Raw genomic sequence first — 20,670 nt, forward strand, 5'->3', positions numbered from 1 at the left:
AACTGTATTCAGCACAAGGATGTCCCATAATACTGATACTACTTATAAACTGCAACAAAGCAAATCTAAACAATATGTCACTAAATAATCAGAAATTATAGAGGACAGTGATGTCCCAGCATTGTCACCCCGAGTAGAGTTGAAACGTTACACCAACTAAGCCATAGACAAAAAATAAATCCTCAACAATTTTTATAGTCGATTAAACATTTCAAGTTTTCAGCCTCTAAAATGTTAATATTTACTTGTTTCCTTAGTCTTTTCATAGTAAACTGAATATTATTAGGTTTTGAATTGTTGGTCGGATTTAAACGACATTTAAATGTTGGCTCGGGCTTCTGGAATTTATGATTTTATGACGATTTTCCATATTTTCTTTTTATGTTATAGACCAACTGATTAATAGAGAAAATACGGCCAATCATTTGATATTAAACTGTCATTAGTTGCAGAACTGACTTAAAAAATAAAACTGAAAAAGATAAATCATGCTAATCTTACAAATATTCACTGGTACAGAAATATCGCTTCACGCTCGATGTATCTTAAGCCGCTCAGTTTATAATGGTTATTCAAAATTCACTTGATCTTATAAAAAAACAAAAAAGACAAACTGATTTTAACAAACATGGATAAAGGGTGAAAAAAGGTTTTATTACACATGACATACAATTTCACCTGAATATAAATCACTTTTTATTTGCTTTATTGTCTTTTGGTTGATATCAAGTTTCCTTTTAATCTTTGAAACTGTTTGTCATATAAAACTAAAAGCTGCATAAATTCCATCCAAAATATATAATTTATGTAATTTAAACACATCTTTTCCCTCATTGATCCAGTTCATCAGTCTGCAGGTATTTGGAACAATCAGAGATCTTCTTCACCTGTTTGACACTCAGAGTCTCAGAGCACATGGGACACACTGTCTCCATCTCCAGCAACCTGAAAAAACAGTTTGGTGTAGATTTGTCAATGTGACGATGAATAAGAAATTCACCAGTGCTTATACTGGAATAGTGAGATGTTTCGGGAAACGCACTTATTCACCTTATGGCGGAGCGTTAGATGAGAAGATCGGTACCACTCTAATGGCTGAACGCTATGCATGAAGCTGCAGCCGGGGGGAGACCCTTAGCTTATCCTAGCCTAGTATACAGACTAAACGGGGGGAAACCGCTAGCCTGGCTCTGTCCAAAGGTAACAGAATCTGCCTACCAGCTCCTCTAAAGTTCACTAATTGACACGTCTGTTGTACAAAAACCAAAGTGTAAAAACAAGCTGAGGTCTTAGTTAGGTGCTGTAACTATTTCTTGGTTTGGCACAATGACTTCCCGGTATGTATTGATTATTTCTTCTAACTCTCGGCAGATAAGCGCTTTTTCCAGAATGTCAATCTAGTCCTTTAATTTGGAATGGAAAATTTATGCTAGTCCAGCAACTGCTGGCTGCTTGTTTCCAGAAGTTATCAACAAAACTGGACATAATGTCAAAAATGTGGAAAAAAAATTCTATCTGAATTAAGTGCCTAAGCCTATATATTTTTCAGTATAAGTGTATTAATAATAATAATAATATGCTGTGTGTGGAACCATAAAGCCGGCACATTAAAACAGTACTCCACTGATTTAGCGCTGGGGGGTTAAAAAGAAAAAAAAAAGGACCAAAATCAATTCAGCAGAACCAGAGTTGATATCTACTATCTACTATATATATCTACTATTCAACGTGTTCTTGTCCATTGTCAAAACCTGGCGCCTACATTACCCACGAGGCAACTCGTACAACTTTTTTCACGTATGCAGTAGTACTCCCCAACGCGTTTAACAGTCTTTGATGTGTCAAATCTGCAGAGTTCCACTTTAAGTAAGCGGGGGTGTCTCATATACAAAGGTATGCTCAACGTGGAATCAAAAAGTGGAGAACACCTTGGAGCATATTATCATGCTGATACCATGGCCACCTAGCAGTGATAAGAATAACACAGGCCATACAAAGTTAGCTCCACAGGCAGTGATAAATGAACAGTGAGTGTCCCAAAGCATCATCCGCCAGCACAGGTTGAAAGCATAGAAGCCTCCTTCAAACATGTAAAATTAGAATCAAAAAGTCAAAAAGTAACTTTAGCATGAAATTTCTGCTGTTTGACATCTGTACAAGGAGCACAAAAACACTGCTATTATATTAAGAACATTAGCCTGTATAAAAATCCTTTCTTCAGAATATACCAGACACACGTATGCCAGATGTATTAATATAAAAATTCATAGCCAATGACTGCAGTGTAAACAGGCAAAGCATCACTAATAAGAAACTGTGCCAACACAGGATTATGAAAAGAGACATCCAGACATTTTCTGGATTTTCAAACTTGGTCAACTATGTAACAGTCTACAAAAAAACCGTATGACCAGAATTCCCTGGAAAAAACAGGAAAAAAACATTTTTTTGTAATCCTGAGATCAAACCAGCACGTTTTGTCTTTTTGATGACAAAATGGTTTTTATCTTGATATCACACTACTATTTCTATCATTTTAGATAAACACGAATTTGTTGGAGGTTCACTTAACTACCTGAAGACTTCAGCTGGTGCATGTTTATGCATGTTTGCATGTCACTTACAGAATGAACTGCGAGTAGAGAGCGGGAAATTCACAGTGAGGACACACAGACCAGTCTTCTTTCAGCATGTGACGACCCTGAGGAAAACCGAAAGGGAACAAAGATCAAATGATAAAAACACCAGTGTAGTGCCAACTTTTCTTTTTTTCATAACCACACTCGGTGAATAAGCAAGTCATAGTGTCATCTGGTGTTTGTACCGTGGCAATGCAGTAGGGCAGGTTGTTCTTGCAGGAAATACACAGCAGTTCGTTCTGTGGTAGCTGGAAGCCACAGAAGGGACACGGGGTTGTTTCCTCCTCCAGCTCCGATGTATCCGGACGTCTGTGGTGTGGACACACATGGAGTGAAGAAAAGGATTCAGAGGCAGTGTAGGGTAAAGCAGGGGATGAAGAAGGACAGAATCAGACAAATGAGGAGAGAAGTATAGATGTGGAGAAGGAGAGAGGTCAGGAAGAGCAGGAGAGGGAGTCTGGAAAATTTTAGCATGAGGCAAAATTCAAATAAATAGTAGTGAAGAAGAGATACGGACATTCGTCACTCACCGAACCATAGCCTCAATCTTCTTCCTGTACTTTGGGTCGATCTCGTTTCGGTACTCTGGTCTCATCAGCATGGCAGCAAAGCTGAAGGCTGAGTTCTTCAGTCCAGCGCGGTGACATTCAATGACCGCTGACGTCAGAATGGGAACAACATCTACACACACACACACACACACACACACACACACACACACACACAGATGAGACTTCTAGTGAACATCTTTTTAAATTCACACACTTGTTTTCGCGTTTACTTCACGACACATTAGTGTTGGGAAAAGGGGATTTTTCTGTGTTGACTCACGTGCAGGAAACTTGCTGATATTGTTGCTGACACGAATGAGCATGCGTGCCCCTTTTAGGTGGTCTCCTCTCTTCACATGGATCTACATGAAAACACACCGTTCACAAAGTCAAGAACACTACTCACACACGTAATGTTAAGATGGAGTCGCCTTGTCCTCTAACATTTAAACTGACTTGCCCATAATGCTTTACAAACCCTTTAACATAGGATCCATTCAGAAAAGCAACATCAGTTCTCATTACGTCATACACTGTGCTTAACTGGTTGCTGTGCCAGAAGCTTTCTTGGTTTTTCTTATTTTATTTGTGTGTATTTTGGCCTTTGTAATCATGACTTACAGTTCTATGTTGTAGTTTGGGCCGCAAACAAACATTAAAAAAATGAGCCTTTCTTCAGACGTTAATGCACTGTTACTTTTTATCTCGTGAACTTAAAAAAATAGAAAACATTGTGGCATGTGGCTAAAGTTTAGTTATGAGTCTAACTTTTGCATACAACTTTATGTATAAGTCATGATTAAAAATAATGATTTTAAGTCATAATTATGAGAAAATTGTCTTAATTTTTAGATTTTGTATCGTATGCGTGAGATCTCTTATAGTCTTCTATTTTTAAAAAATGAAATGGAAAAATGGGCTCTGGACTTTAGGTTTGTTCCTGCAAGAATCAAGCTCAAGATGTACTTGATGATCATGTTCTGGCACTATACCAGTCCCAACTCCAGGTCACCAGCAGCAGTTTGACTGATCGCTTTGTGTTGATAATTCTGAAATAATTACAGATTACAGATGTAATTTCTTTCGTGTAGGCCTTTTAGTGTTGCTAAGAGATTATTCCCCTACTGTGAGCTAACACATCGCAGGTGTGTGATCGATTTCAGCCGTCCTGACCTTCACCAGTAGGTAGGAGTGGAGGATCATCAGATTGGTTGCCATCTCAGCAGGGATCTTAATCTTCTGGGCCTGCAGCTCCGTGTACATGCTGAACAGCACGTCATGGGCGTTACGGTAGTTCCCTGTGGGACACACGTCAAAATACAGTGGAAAGAAAAACATGAGTACGGTTTTATCACATGTATTATGTTGCTTGTATTGGTACAGAGTTGCTTGTACCTGCACACTGCTCTTCTCTGGCGATGATGATGGCGGTGCGAGCAGCCTCCCTGTACTGCTGCAGGGCCATGTAGAGACGGAAGAGGTACTTGGCGTCCTGGGAAGAGGAAAGAAAGGTCAACTAACCATCACCATGTTAGACAACGGTGTCACTCAGGGCCAGATTTACATACCTGAATGCAGGGGGTAAAACAGTGCTGCAGCTTTCATTCACTTTGTGCTCAACATCTAGAGTCTGATTTACCGTAAGAACCTATGACACAATCTGGGACTGGTGATCTCTAATACCTGTAGATGTATTCTGAAAGTGGAGAGTGCAAGCTGCAGTTCAGTGTCTGAAATTAGCAAACTCAAAGGAAATCAATAGCGTTGACGCTGATTTTAGTTTTAAGTCTTGAGTTTTTCTCAGTGGATATTCATGACTAAATAACAACAACAGTTAAAATAAAAAAGTTAAAATTTGGACAAAAGTTTAACAAAACTCAGCTAATCTTCCTCTTTTGAAGCGTGTGTGGGTGTGATCACATTTGCTGAGACTCGTCCACTTCAAACTAGTGAGAAGAACACAGACAAAACAAAACAGATAGAAATGTCTCCTGTGAAATAACTAAATCTGTTCTAACTCTGGCAGAAAACCATTCATGTAGGACCCCGCTACTCAGAGCACGAAGCTGAGGGAGAAAATTTGGTTTTCAGGGCCTTCAAATGCATATTTAAAGAAGCGCACTTCGCTGGTTATATTCAAATAACAGGAAAACTGCTCTTCCAGGACATTGCCCGTTTGATTGGTAAAACATCTCTGGGCACAGAATTCATCAGGAACGGTATTGAAGCAGTTCAAAATGAGTAAAGCTGGTCCTCACTCTTTCTCTTTGACATTCAGTCATCTAACAAATACGAGCGACTGTTCCTGTTCCTTTACCTCACAGTTTAAGGGAAACACTGATGCCCTACTGCCACACGACAGCAGCACTGAACATTTTATTCCATCAATGCCACTAGGCAGGTTCTCAGAGATACTCACAAGGATCCACATTACCTATGACACACAAACACATATAAACACATACTGTATGTAACAGCCCAACTGCCTTTCATACAATCACCTTTCTAAAACTGTGAACTCCTACTAGCTCTCTGACCCCAGATCTGTTGGCACAATGTGCATTACTGTTTAGAAATACAAGATTTGTGAATAGTTCCTTATCGGACTTGAGACACAGAGCAACTGAAAATATGCTTTCTCTTCAAATTTTACTTTTTTTTTTTTTTTTTTTTTAGAGTGAAAGTTGTTTATGTCAGTCTCACACTTCCAGTTCCCACATGAATGGACAGAATCTATCAAATTTCAGAACAGGGCAATGTGATACACAAGCACCAGACGAGGATCGGGAGGGACAGCCAGAGGGAGAACGAGTGATATATGCACCAAAAACATAAATGTATACAACAATAAGTGAATACTGGTAATGTCACAACAAAATCAGTAAGCTCGGAAAGTCACAGTCATTGAGTCAAAAGAAAGGGAGAAGGCTCCAGGTACATTGATTACCTTGGGCATACCATCGCTCTCCCCCATCAGGTAATCTATCAGCTGACTGGTCAAAGAGCGGTCTTTGGCCTGACCCACCTGGAGTGCGCGCCCGCACACACACACACACACACACACACACACACACACACACACACACACACACACACACACACACACACACACACACACACACACACACACACACACACCATTTAAAAACAGTTAACTGAATGCCTACTTCATTTTGTATGTGCACAGGCATATTCAGTTTGACACAGGCGCAGCTCTCACCGTCTCAATAGCCATCTCGACTGCCAGGTTGTCATCTGTGTTGGGACACTTCAGGAAGTGTTTCAGGGCCTGAGAGACGGTGGACAGAAAGAAAGAAAAAACTGACAGAGTGAGTCAACGTCTCGGTTAGTAACTGGTAATTAAAATAAATTATGAAGGTAATAAAAAAAATTGAGTAAATAAACGAACTCATAGCAGAGAGTTCTTACTCTGCTGTACTGCCCACACTTCTGAAAGAACTTGCCAGCCTGCAGGTGTTTCTTCTCTCCCTCAAAGTAGAGAGCAATGCTCTGGTAATCCTCCTGCGTTGCCTCAGAGCCTGATGAACACACACAGGCAGTCATGCAATTAATATTCAACTTATAGACCATTTATTTGATAGAAAACAGTTTGGGCCACCAGCAAATAGTGCAACAGGAAATAATGTCACACGCACTTGGAATATTTGTATCGAACTTTTAAATGTCCATATGCTCTATACACACACATTCCCACACAAACTGACCGATGATGTCTGCATAGACCTCCATCTGTCCGTGCTGCTGTGCCAGCTGGAAAGCTTCATCATTGCATTGAGACAGAACCAGGAAGTGGATGGCTGAGCCGTAGTCGTTCAACCGCAGGAAGAACCTGAGACACGCAAACATATGTTAAAAGTCTATTGCAGAAATACAAAAAATAGCACAGAGAAAGAACTGGAGCTGAAAGGATTATTTGATAAAACCTTCAGTCAACTGACAGGAAATTCAGCAGCAACGATTTTGATAATCGATTAATTGTTTAAATAATTTATCACTCAAAAATCCAAACATGAACTTGTTCCAGCTTCTAAAAATGGGCAGATTTTCAGCTTTTCTGTGTTTTATATTATTGTGAATTGAATATCTTTGTGTTGTTTGAGTACTGGACTGCTAGTCAGTCAAAACAAGCAATTTGAAGATGTCAAAACTGTTTTGTGACATTTTACAGCCCAAACAATCTAAAAATAATGAACAGTGTAAATATGCAATAGTGCAGCCCGAGAAAGGATTAGTTCTGATAAGACACAATATAATAGAGCAACAGCATCCAGTCTGTGGAATTCAGTCTGGTGAGGTCGACACTAAAAGAAATGATGATAACACAGTAATGTGCAGGTAAAATGGTAGAACATGGAAATAGAGATGCTATTGTGCGATTTCTTATTTTGTGTGTTCCGATGTCTAAGGAACGTCTTTCTTTGAACTGTTATAGACTTCACTGGTTGTGTCATATTTCCGGTGGGTGACAACCATGGGGTTTGACAAGTGCGGCTATGGCTGTACAACATATTGAAGAAGAGACCAAGAGACCAAATAAGAATAAAGATTAAAATAACTGTGTGAGCCGGCCCTCCTGCTTCATCAACTTATTTTTAGATTTAGATTTTTAGTTAAAATTGGAATTAGAATTTAGTCTTGGTTGAGGTAAACATGAGGGTTCATGTTAGAAAATGTAGAGTAAAGAGATGTAGGGGGTCGGAAGAAAAAACTAATTACTCTTGCAAAACTGTTGTGTGTGTGTGTGTGTGTACGCCCGTGCTCTCCTTTTTCCTACCTGGCAACCATCTTTGCTCCGTCGATGCTCTGCGTCTCCCTGACGATGCGAACAGCATCCTCTGGGTTGTTCAGGTGGTCCAGCAGCACTCGGATCACGTTGTCCCAGTCTTTTGCACTCTCATAGGCCCGTGCTGCGTCCTTATACCTGGTGCACACAGTACACATTACATCAGCTTCTCTTTGAATGATTCAACTGTCTTCGATGGGGATGCATTCAGAGTAAGAACCTACTTGCCATCCGCCTCTTTGGCCTTTGCATACTGCAGGTGGATCTTGGGAGAGGAAACATGTGGGAGCAGCTCTCCCACCTTCGCCCTAAGTATGGAGTAAAAAAAAAAAAAAAGCAGAATAACATAAAGAAGGAGAAAAACCTGAGGGTCTGTGTGCTTGTGTGGGCTGGTGTTTGCCTCACCAGTTCTTGCAACGAATGTAGACGGATGCAGCCTTGTCATAATACTGGCCTTTCTCATAGAGCTGAGCAGCTTCTGAGAATTGCTGTAAGAAATAAAAGAAAAACATAGAAGAACAAGAAGACATTCAAAAACATCTGACGCTCAGACACTTTCTGCGCTGCACAAGAAAGACACTCATCAGATGACTGTAATCTACCACTAAAGTATATTATGGGAAATTAGCAAAACATAATTTACAAGAAGAAAGAGATGAGTCTGTCGCTCTACCTTCATGCTCTCCAGTATGGCTCCACATTCCTTCTTGAGGACTCTGCTTGGGTGCTGTATTGCCTGGGCAGCTCCTCTCCTGATGTCACCCATCCTGATGGACATCCTGGCTACACCTGCTTGGCACAATTCGTCATGCTCCTGGAAGTGCACAGTGAAGGAAAGATGGTTGAAGGTGAGGGAAATAGAGGGAGGAAACTTCAAAGTAAGTAAAATTTCAGTTATTTCATTATCATCACCTTTATTCGGACTGCTTGTTCAAATCCAAAAATCCTAAGAAGAGAACCTGAAAGGATCTAGGTACTTGTCTTTAAATCTTTTTTTAATACAAGGACAGAGCGGAAAGGACAACAAAGTGTGGAAGCTAGGAAGTATCTGACACTATTGGCTGGATATGTCATTACATATCAAATATGAGATAGATTTTAATGTCTAAAACGAAGTGATATATCTTCAGTGGTCAAGTTACCATTCTTTCCCCTACATCTGCTACTTATCCTAACTGCAGGGTGTATGTAAACTAAACCACGTCAGCAAATAATTAGATGCTGCCATATTTCAAAACAATCACTATAATACATTCGGGAGTATGTGTAATTAACAGACTGACATCTAGTGGGGTCACATAGGTTAAGCATAGTCAAAAAGTTGGCATTTTTAAACTTCTTATACTATTATTACTGTTGAAAGATGAGTTCAAATACAAGATATTGCACTTACTTTATTATTGTGGGTCATGCCTTTTTCATAGTGTGCCAATGCATTCACATAGTCCCCACTACGAAGAGAGGAAAAGAGGTTTAGATACAGTGTAGGCAGATCAAGTATACTGAATGCTATCTAGTATATGTGTGTTGTGTATATACACTTACATAAACTCCAGGTGGACGGCATATTCTTTGGATATAAAAGGAATCTGGTCTTCTGCTAGCCTCTTTGCTAACATAAGAGCGCTGTCCCAGTGCAGCAGGTCTCTCCTCATCTAAAACACACACACACACACACACACACACACACACACACACACACACACACACACACACACACACACACACACACACACACACACACACACACACACACACACACACACACACACACACACACACACACACACAAACTGTAAGGAATTACTTAACCCGTTTTACTACAGGACATACCCGATTAAAGCACAAGCAATCAGCCGTGGTCTCTTACACATATACACAAACACAAGCACACCTCCAAAGCAGCAATTGGGCAGTTGGAGGACAGATAGAGGTCCTGAGCCAGGTTGTAGTCACCTAGAAACATGGCCAAGTGTCCTGCCAGTAAATTCATGTCCTCTGTACCCTGGACAGAGGGAAAGTCAGAGAAGAAGAGAGAGAGATAAGGAGAGAGGAAGAATATTGTGTCAAAATAGACGGCAGCATTGTCTTTTATGCGGAGTGTGTGATATATAAAACCCTTGTGTGTTTTGTACCTGGATGCTCTGCAGTGACAGGACCATGCCCACATTGCCACTCATGCGGTAGACCTGGATGGCCAGATCGATCTCCATGTGGACCAGACAGGCTTTGCCTAACTCTGCCCAGTTTGCGTCACCGCCTGCAGACTTGCACAGATCCAAGGCTTCATGGAACCTGGACAGGAACCACAACCACAACCACAACCACACACAGAAAATTTGAAGGTGTCGTAAGAGAGGCACATATGATGAAACCAAAACAAACAAAAAGGAAAACAAAACTAAAAAATGACCAAAAACAATGTATTACTTTTGTTTATATATATTTCATATACGGTATGGTTACTAAAACCCATAATTTTGCACACATTGTACTTTAATAACTGTGGTATTATTATTTTTCTTAACTTTTATTTTTTTTTGCATTTTCAAAAGTTTGTAAACAGATTTAGACATATCCCTCTAAACACATTATATCTGTACTTTTTTCTTAGAACATTCAGTAACTGGAACTGATTCAATAAATGTCTATTTACACAACAACATTAATTTGTGGACTACCAAAAGCAATATTACTGTCATCCTGGGTAGCAAGATATTTTAACAACAAACTAACCAATATGGACCTTGCAATGTATAAAAACTATGCACTGTACTTTACTAAACTCATTAAATGAACTGTCAGCAATGTCTTTTCTGGCTTCACAAGCTTAACTGAATGGCTATGCAGAGCTTTCTTGTGTTCTATGTGTTATAATACAATTTAAAATGCCATTACAGCTCAACCGTCCATTATCAAGGTATAAAACTGATCCCTAGTTGAACTGACCTCTTGAGCATGAGTGCCTGGGTGAGCTGCTTGCTGAGCCCCTGCGGTGAATCTGTTGATGTGCCGGTTGAATGCTTGAGGAAGGAGTGTGTGCTCAGAGCCACTTCGCCGGTCTTACCACTTGCTGTCTGACAAGTCAGTTCCCCATTGTACAAGAGCAAAGGCTTCTGAGAAAAGGGGAGCGTGGTGCTCCCCACCAACACCACTCTGGGGCCTGGGCAAGCCAGAATGAGAGAGAAGAAAATAAAGTCTCAAAGATCATCCCTGTTATCTCTCTGCTACCTTTACAGAACAGGATTATGACAACAGGAGTATTTCAATGCAGCTGGAACCCTTATTTTTGCACTCTGTGGCATCTTCCTACCGTATACGGTGGTTTTATGCAGGGCGTAGGTGTAGACCTTGTCATTGTCATAAGCTACAAACACTCCTCTGTCAGCATGCCAGTTGTCCCACAACACTCCTGTGATGGTGGGAGAGAAGTTGGGGAGTTCAAAGCAGGTGTCTGTTGTCTGGTTTGGATGGAAACAAACATACACACAGACACACACACCAAAAAAGGATTAGTTGTAATAAAAAAATGATTAGGAAAACAAGGACTCACGCAAAACAGCGTATATTGGGGCAACCACGAGCATCCTACATCTTTCCAAAAAAACATTTCAAACGTTTGTCTCTGAGCCTGACTGAAAATAAACACAGAAATTCGCCCACTGGACCAGCCATTATGGCTCATTTACAGGGATCTACATCTGATGCTGCTTGCCGGCTGACCTAATCACCCTGCATATTCAACCACATACACCAGTTTATTTACATGTGAGGCTGACTTTCACTGCTTTTACTGTCGTCTGAGGAAACTCAAAAAACCTAAATGCGATTGCAAATTATGCCCTGGATTATTATGAGCATGAGTCATTTCACTGTGGTGGCCGACTGCGTTTATCCGAACCAGAGTAAACATACGAGGAGCTAAAAAAAACAGGCATAAAGGCAACAGGACCGTCCTGAAAGATGACAATGCACCTCAGGAACCAGCCGACTGAGGAGAAAACCTTTTGCTGCCGAATCCAGACTTGAAAAAATAGATGTCTCCACGGATTATAGTAATTCCAGCAGTGTAACTACCGGAAATGATTTTGCAGCGCTTATCAACATTGCCCTCCCGGATACTTTTATTTCACCTCCCCAAAAGCGATTGAATATGGAGGCCGACTGGACAAATGTCCAGCTCTCCATACGGTAAGAAAAAGTAATCAAAACACGTAAAATTCTGTTTGAGGGATCACAATATTTGTCCACACCAGCAAACACCAGCATCTAGTTTCCCGGACCCACTGTAAAAAAATATTCAAACATAAAAAGAATGTGACATCTCAGATTAGTGTTGCAGGGTGATTAGGTCAGACGGCAAGTTGCCCTCGATGTGCTCCCTGTAAATTGGCATAATTGCGGCTCCTAGCAGCTACATTCTGTGTCTACTTTTGCTCAGACTCAGAGACACCACTTCTTACCATGATATTTTATCACTGAATGCTTAATTTTTTGGTTTTTTATTGAAGTGCAAACCTCCCTGTATGTGTACTGTATTTTCAGCTGTGCGTATTCATAGGTTTACCAAGTAACCATTTGTACTGACATTTGCAGGGGAGAGTAGGAAGCCGCCGTTCTTATCATCGATGAAGACCAGCCGTGTGCCATTTAGGTCAGGGAACACTCTCCTCACACCAACTGAGTGGCTGTAGCTGCTCACAGTCTCCCAGTCCTCCACCAAGACACATACAACATTACCTGACTGAGAAAAAGATAAAGAAACAAATAAGAACATCCATTAGAAAAAGAGACAATTAGGAATGCATAGCTACCAAAAAAGGAGTAGGTAGGGGTAAAGGGAGATGGGGAAAATAATGAAAAGAGAACAAATGGAAGACCACAAAAGATTGAACAGCAAGAGTTTGGGGAAATCAGGAAAGATAGAAGATTAATGAAAGGGAAGAGAGGAAATGGACCAAAGTTAGTCTTTGTCTTTGAGAATGTGTCCACAAAGTTTTTGAGCACATTAAATCCACAAAACTGAAACATGTAATAAAACCCACAATTTTCAGAGATTGTTTTCAATAACTGCCTGTCTTCAGTTTAAAAGACTGAAAAGACTGAAAAAAATAAAAGGGAAAAGAACCTGAGATTAGATGACTGACAACTCAAAATCAGCATTTCCAGATCTTTGATGATGAAAACAGCAACTTATAGTTTGGTACATATCAAATATAAGAAAGGAACATTCTGATTCAGAAATTACACCAATCATCCACACCAGTAAAACCAGTTACCAGTTTTAATTTTGTGGCTGAATGGTCTTTATACACAGTATATATATATATATACACACTGTGTATGAAGACCATTCCGCCACAGAGTGGGCTGACTGAGGTGAGGTTGTGCTGAGTCTTACATCAGTGCCATAGTACAGGAAGTCAGTGGTGAGGGCGTGGCAAAGGATCCGACCTTTTCTGTCATCATCTGGAAACAACTTCATCTGTTTCTTTGCCTCATGGTCTTTGCCTTCGATCTAAAACACACAAACACACACACACACACACACACACACACACACACACACACACACACACACACACACACACACACACACACACACACACACACACACACACACACACACACACACACACAGACTTGTAGTATATGCATGCTACACAATAACAATAAAGGGTGAAGCCTGTTTGTTGATCATTTTATTGCTCAATAAAAAGAAAAACAAAGTACTGATACCAGATGACTCACCATGTGCAGCTGTACTTTGCCCTCAAAGAGCGCTGCTGCATAGTCTGAGTTAAGGCACATGCTGGCTATTGTCCCCAAATACTCAATGTCCTTTAGCTTGTGAAAACCTAAGCGATACACAAAAACAGTTCGGTAAAACTTGAGCACAGACATTTACATGAATAAATTAATTTTTACAAACACCACATAACACTTCACACACACACACCAGGTTCTTGATCTACTAATGCGTAGAACCAGGCTCTGTTGTTCATCCCCACAGCCACATGGTACGGTCCCACTGCAATGAAAGTGGGCTCTATGTCCACTTCTATGGCCACAGGGGTCTCCTGAAAAACACAGGGCATCAGAGGGAGATTTAATATTGAATGGGGTCAGCAGTATTTACCCCCGGCAGGATAGAAACACAACTAGCACACTTTTACATACTGTATCTCACCATTTTAATTACTCTTATTTCTTATTCATCCTTCCTCCAATCAGCCTGGATCCTGAGCTCACTTACTATTGTCCAAATATGTTTCTCTATCATTAATTATTTCTGGGTCACAGAAATATTTTTAGAACATGAACACTAGGTTAATGGGTTCTGCAACCTTAGTAATGATTTTACATGTATTATTTCTGCCAAAGAGATTTTCTTTTAGGCTATATTTGGCAGTTAGCAGGATATCTCAAAAACTGATTTCAATGAAATTTGTTTGAGAGTCATGGGTCAAGGAATAACTGACTTACTGCCTTAGGGTCAATATGTGGCCATTTATAAGGCACTTAACATTTTTATTCATGTCCTCTGAATTGTAAGGAGCACAAGTAAAAAAATGTTTTTTCTTTTTTGGATTCTATGGTTCTATATAGATCTATACATATAACCGTGCCCATTTCTGCCAACAGTGACATGTGCAAAACACTCCTCAACCACTCCTCCATCGAATGTTATCCGGTTTTCACAGAATTGGTATGTGATATATTTGGATGACACCTCATTAACTAATGCATTTGTCTGTTGATATTCTATACTATGGGGTTCAGGTATTCTCCATATTGTGGCCAACATCAACAAATCGGCATAATTGTCTTGTCAGTGTAGAAAACTTCGAAACCTTTTGCTTTTGTTAAAACTAATTTAACAGCCTTAACAGAGTTTTACATATTCTTTCTTGTTATAAGGCTTCATTCACTCCCTCTCTAAAAAATTAGTTTGAGATTTATTATGTATGAGTGTGCGTGTGTGTCCTCACCCCTTCCACCTGGTTGGAGACGGTGACCTCCAGGAGGGAGGTGAGGTAGGCCAGCCGGGTACCAAAGCTGTCACCCAGAATGGGCAGCTTGGTCAGGAAGACATGGAGCGTCCCTTTCTGTGTGGAAACAGCCAACAGCTGGCCGTCATCTGTCCAGCTCAGCTGGTCCAGACCTGGAGGAGGAGGAGGAGAGAGTGTGGGTAGTAGATGAGGGAGAAGAAAGTGGTACATTCAAGATGGCCCTTTGGAAGTTTGTCTGGAAAAGACGACTATCTCTCACCTTTAGTCTCATCATCCAACCGAACTACGTTGCTGATATCTTTGAGCTCAGACAGCTCGTGGATCTTTATGCTACAACAAGAAACACATGGCTTTAGTTTTTCATGCTAACAAATAAACAGAATGAAGGTGCAGTCCCTTTTGAAAGCTTGTATGTACCTATTGTCCCCGCAGGAGGCAGCCTTGTTTAATGCCGGTGAGATGGCCACACTGTTAAGACTATCTTTATGGTTGTGAGCCTGGTAGAGCTCCTCTCCAATCTCCCTGATGTGTGTGGAAATGACCACAAAATATCCATGGGAGAAGCCAATGAGTATATACCCATCACCGTACCTGGAAGTGACAGTCGGAGAGAGAGAAAATTAACTTTAGTACAAATATCTCACTGTCATAAATCAATATCTGTAATTAATGGTGTGCCTGGACATGTGAGTACCAGCGATAGGATACAATGTTTCCATAGGGACGCTGGAAGGTCAGTTCTATCCGGTTATCAGGGTCGTTGATATTGAAAAGCATCAGTATCTTCTTGTCCACAGACACACTCACCTGAACGAGCAATAGTTGCAGGAAGGTAAACATTTTCAAAGACATAACTAGAGCATCCTAAATCTCTTTCTTCAAGATCAACAAATTATTTAATTTATGCAGGCTGTGTCAAATTTTAACAGATTTAGCAGGTTTTCACAATAAAAGTAGGTAGCCACTGGTGAATAATTTTGGCCTGTGTCGACAAATGTAAACAGGTGACACTTAAACTCAAGACACTAGAATATGAACATGTCGTAATAAATGTGTGATCTAAAAATTACATAGTGTACATTTAAGATGAACGTGGATAATGAAAGTTAGTGAGAAATAGCAGAAAACTTACAGTGCTCTCTCCTTGAGCGGACCTTTCATCTGTCTTCATAACGGAAAAGTAAATTTCAGCAGGCTCACCGCGAAGTGTTGTCTAGCAAGAGAACAGAAAGATGAACTGAATAAAGTTTACATCCTTCTTTCGCTTATTCTTCCTCCTCTACTTTGTGATACTGTACATTCTGATATCAACAGTGATATGGCCATAATCTGATGTAAAAACTTCAGTGCCATGGCTAAGGTAATGCTAACATATTTGTGCTTCTGTGTGGTTATGCACTCATGTGCGACTACCTGTCTGATGGTGTCCCCCTCATGATTGCTGATGCTCAGCGTGTTGTCATCACTTCCAAGAGCCAGTAGATTCTGAGTACTCCAGCATCCACAGGTGATCTTTTTGGTGTGTTTACCTATCATGTATGGAGAGAGAGGAACAGACAATCAACATACAGAAGTGACTAGAGACCAACAAAACCATAAGCAAGTGTCCGTGCAGTTGTGTTGTGTGTGTATTACCCAGTACAGGGATCTTGCGTGAAGTCTGCTGATTGTAGATCAACAGGTTTCCTTTGACTGTCCCGACTGCCAACAACGGGCCAGTCTTTGACCACAAAATGAAGGACATCTGATCTCTGTTGCAACAAATGACAGCAGGAATCAAACCCAGAGTATTAGAAATGAACAGCAATAATTTCCCTGCCATTGTCGTCTAAAAAACACATAGTTGCTCTGTTTGATCCTCACGGATTGGAATTATGAATGTGCTGTATCTGTTTTAAAATCTGAGAATTTTCCCAACGCTAACTTCTCCCTCTTCGGAAATGTGATGCATTCGTGTTATACCTCATTCCGCTGTCTATCTGGGATGTTTTATTGACACTGGCATCCCAGAGGTAGATGGAGCTGGATTTTGCAGCTATCACAGCCAAAATGTCTCCATCCTTATCCCAGTCAATACCCACACAGCGCCTTGGGGAAACAGGAGAAGGAACATAAATTGGAAAGGAATTTACTGTAAAATACTTTTGAACAGCAAGACGTAATCATCTAAACCTTTTTGATTTGACAAAGTCAGAGCCAAAAAAGATGTTCTCACACTTACCCTGGAAGGTTGAGTTCAGTCCACTTGTGACCGTGTCGATCAAATATTTTCACTGAGTTGTCCTGTCTGTATTAGAAATATGATGCATATTTTAGCTTCTGTGCTAAAGTTAACCTTGTATAAAAGGAAGTAGATTATTATATGTTTTCATTGGGCTACATTCTCTACAACAACAGTTTACTCACCCTGCAACAGCGATGTAGTTACCAAGGGTTTTCTGCCACTTATACAGTAGGCTAGAACCCGCCCAGGCTTTGTCAGCAAGAATGAAAACGTTCTGTGGACAAAAAGATTTCTTTTTAAGTAAATTTTATTTGGAAAAAGATATAGAAGTATGTGAAATTAAAGTGGCATTCATAGTTTTCTCGGGACGAATATAAATAACTCCCAAACTCAATAAGTCTCCTCTCATCCTACCGAGAAAGATTACTTCATGTTAGGTTTTCACGGAATGGCTGCTCTTGATCATTCCATTCCAACCTTTTGAACACCCTTTATGTCAGGATTTTTGATTAACCTAAAGCAATGTTACCGTAAATTTGCTATTCAAAAAATAAAATGTGGGAAAGTAAAGATTGTCGTCAGTGAACGCACAAATTTTTTTACTGGAAATTATCTTCAACTAATTGGAATTCATTCTTGTTTGCTTTTTTCCTTTTGATTCTCATTCTGTCCTTGGCTTTACACTAGTTAAATGATTTTGGCTTGGAAACTGTAAATTTTGAGCAGAAAGAGTGCATTACAAAATGGGGGTTTGGTGTTTGAGAAACATGGGCACAAACAGGGATGGAAAGAGGTGATGAAAGACAGTGTGAAGTTGCATTATAGGAAGTTTAGGATTCAGCATTTTTGGAGTTTGATCAATAATAGGGAGTTAGAGCCAGGGTATCACAGCCTCCCTTGCATCAGTTTTGACAACTCTTTTTATTCCCTGTCTTGTTAGTTCCTCACCTTCATGGAAGTGCAGTAACAACTTGCTAAAGTGTTCCTTTAACATACAGTGGGTCTGGCCTACCCTTTGTGTTCAAACTTCTCAGAGCTCAAAAATAACTAAAGTCTGGTTTCAATCAAAGATATTTTTAAACTGAAAAGCTTGTACATTAAATAATACTACAAAAATTGGTTCTGTTAAAGGTATATTGCTATGTATGTAACACAGATGGTGGAAGTACCACCTGTTACAAAACAATACGTATTATCTGCAACAGTAAAACTGACCTAGATATATAGGCTATTTCAAATACAATAAAGTGTGACAAAAATTTATTTTATTCAATTAGCCTAAACCCATTTCTTACTTTTAATTTTAGTTCATTTATGAAGCTGAAAGTAGGTAAACGGACTAAGATTTTAACAAAAAGGTTAAAATATAAGCTATTTAAACTGTTACACGGCCAAATAGCAGACAGTTACCACGGCTAGCACTATCTTAGTTGTTTAAATAATGCAGGCTACCAATTTAACAAACTGTGTTATAATGATTTTTCCCATTAGCTAGCCAAACAGCACACTTTCCTGTTGTCTTTATAAATAACACGGTCGTATAGGATGGATTATCTTTACATTTGGAAAAACTGTGTTCGATAATACATCTAGAAATGCAATTCGTTAGTTGACTTTGGTTGACGCTATAGCCAACAAAGTATCTGGTTTAGTTAACTAACGTTACCATTACATTAGCTGTTAGCTTGATTTCCAGGAGTTGCCTTGCTAATCACGGCTACCTTTAAAAAGTAGCTAGCTAGTTATTAGAAGCCCGTTCGTGCATCAAAATCAGCGTCGAAATCATAAAACCAGAAATAATGCTCTTATTTTCTATCCTTAGCTGGTACTAACCTTCATCCTGGTGACATTTAGTTAATTATTTAAACTTTAAATCGTTTTTTTGTCTGTTCAAAGCATCTTCGATATAGCTGTTGTGTGTATCCCACAATGCTTCACTCTGAAGCGTCTGCAGGAGCGATGTCATAGCAACAGTCATCCTCCAATGAGGAGCCGCTAAAGCAGAGCTGAGTGTGTTGTTGGTGTGTTTTTCTTAAGAGATACTTTGGGATCAACAGGTCTTAGTTAGGTCACAGAATTGGACACTGAAGAAAGCAGAGAGCCAAAAAAAAAAAAAAAATGCGTCCACTCTTATGAATTTAATGATTGCGAGACACTGGCTGAAATTCCCAGCTTTTGAAAGGACATGTTGACATGTCACAGTAAGAAAAGCACGGGTGTAAATAACAAAACGAATGACGGCTTAATTCCATTGAGCTGTTTCAGTTTGAGGGTCCTGGCGTTGTACTCGCCGGCTCGCTGTCGCACTGGAGAAACCGACGTGTCGTGAGGAACACCTGTGTTTTTCCTGCTGGTTTCTGCTGTAAAAAAAAAAAAAAAGGTCTGTTGTGATATTTTCCTCACAACCTGGAGCAAATCGCTCCTTTCACAGTCGACGGACGCTGCCAGAACATCATGTAGACTTGAGATTTACGAGGGCAGACTCCTTCCACTGGAATTAAGATGAACAGATTGTGAAGCTGCGACAGCAGAAGATGCTTGAAATTCTCTCAGTGTTTCCTTCTCTCTTTAGAAAAAAACTCTTCAAGAGCGGCATTTAAAGTGAGCCTTGAGGTATTACACTGTGTACATAATTTCTGAGTGTGCAACCAGCTGTGTTTGTTGTGGAGATATGTTGCTTTATGCACACAGTGTAAGAGCCCAGGCACTGATGTGGGAGATGCATCCGTCCCAGTGCTCCTGACTGGAGTCTGTACTGTAAACAACTGCAATAAACTGAGAAAGCAGCTGGTTAATAACAGTTCAGACAGGTATTACATGTTTTATCGAGTCAGCTCAGAAAATATTGGGACTGATATTTTCTATTGTCAAGGCAGCTTTTTCGTGCACTCACTTTATATATGGTCCCATCTGGTGCGTTGGTCCAGTTCTAGCTTGTTAACATACACAAGCTGCAGTGGTGAGACTATAAATAAATGGTGTAACTGTATAAACTCCCAGTGGCCGTTTCTCATGGCCGGCGGTGATGCAGTTTGGAAAACCCAGTTACTAGTATATTATCTCCATTGCATGTTATGGATGGTGTTTCTTATTTGTCGGTAAAGGGAATAATAACAGAGGAGACTGGACTCCTGACTTCTCTGACGTTCAGCCCAGGCAGTAGCAGAAGCCAGATGTCACCTGTTTGAGATTGTGATTTGCTGGCTGTGAGATGGGAGTTGTTCATTAAGCTTCATCACTGTCTTTTACAAGGCTGCAAGGGACAGCTGATACAGATCACACTGCACCGCATACAGTTCAATCTCTAAAATCTTCAAACCTATTAAACAGAAATTGTACTTGCTTGTGCAGTGTAACATAAAGCATGTCTGGTCTCTCTTGCTTCTGTTTCTGTTCCTCCCAAGAACCTTGCTTTGTAAATCATAACCATGCTGCTTAC

The 20,670-nt window shown here is 40.2% G+C and overlaps 1 protein-coding gene across 3 annotated transcripts; it reads right to left on the reverse strand.

Annotated features, from left to right (window-relative positions):
• Positions 1-37: 37 nt before the first annotated feature.
• On the reverse strand, positions 38-19,196 carry wdr19 (WD repeat domain 19). 3 transcript variants are annotated; one of them, XM_040145761.1, is made up of 36 exons: positions 19,065-19,196; positions 17,414-17,505; positions 17,229-17,294; positions 16,970-17,095; positions 16,643-16,758; positions 16,421-16,536; positions 16,140-16,220; positions 15,702-15,814; positions 15,425-15,598; positions 15,267-15,337; positions 14,987-15,159; positions 13,954-14,074; positions 13,746-13,852; positions 13,396-13,512; positions 12,583-12,738; positions 11,308-11,455; positions 10,944-11,157; positions 10,130-10,289; positions 9,889-9,999; positions 9,540-9,649; positions 9,388-9,445; positions 8,668-8,808; positions 8,400-8,482; positions 8,219-8,302; positions 7,986-8,132; positions 6,916-7,040; positions 6,620-6,729; positions 6,411-6,479; positions 6,138-6,215; positions 4,586-4,682; positions 4,364-4,488; positions 3,471-3,552; positions 3,170-3,320; positions 2,825-2,948; positions 2,625-2,701; positions 38-945 (listed from the first exon to the last, which is right to left on the reverse strand). In XM_040145761.1, the coding sequence occupies exons 1-36, from the start codon at positions 19,068-19,070 to the stop codon at positions 831-833; spliced, it is 4,044 nt and encodes a 1,347-aa protein (XP_040001695.1). In that variant the 5' UTR covers positions 19,071-19,196; the 3' UTR covers positions 38-830. The 3 variants fall into 3 exon arrangements, with proteins under 3 accessions (XP_040001695.1, XP_040001698.1, XP_040001696.1); XM_040145764.1 differs by lacking the exons at positions 38-945; positions 2,625-2,701; positions 2,825-2,948; ... (2 more) ...; positions 4,364-4,488; positions 4,586-4,682 and adding exons at positions 4,760-4,886; positions 5,068-5,136; XM_040145762.1 differs by lacking the exons at positions 38-945; positions 2,625-2,701; positions 2,825-2,948; ... (2 more) ...; positions 4,364-4,488; positions 4,586-4,682 and adding an exon at positions 4,760-5,136.
• Positions 19,197-20,670: the final 1,474 nt, after the last annotated feature.

This window comes from Xiphias gladius, chromosome 15 (assembly GCF_016859285.1).
Source record: "Xiphias gladius isolate SHS-SW01 ecotype Sanya breed wild chromosome 15, ASM1685928v1, whole genome shotgun sequence".
Classification (NCBI taxonomy): domain Eukaryota; kingdom Metazoa; phylum Chordata; class Actinopteri; order Istiophoriformes; family Xiphiidae; genus Xiphias; species Xiphias gladius.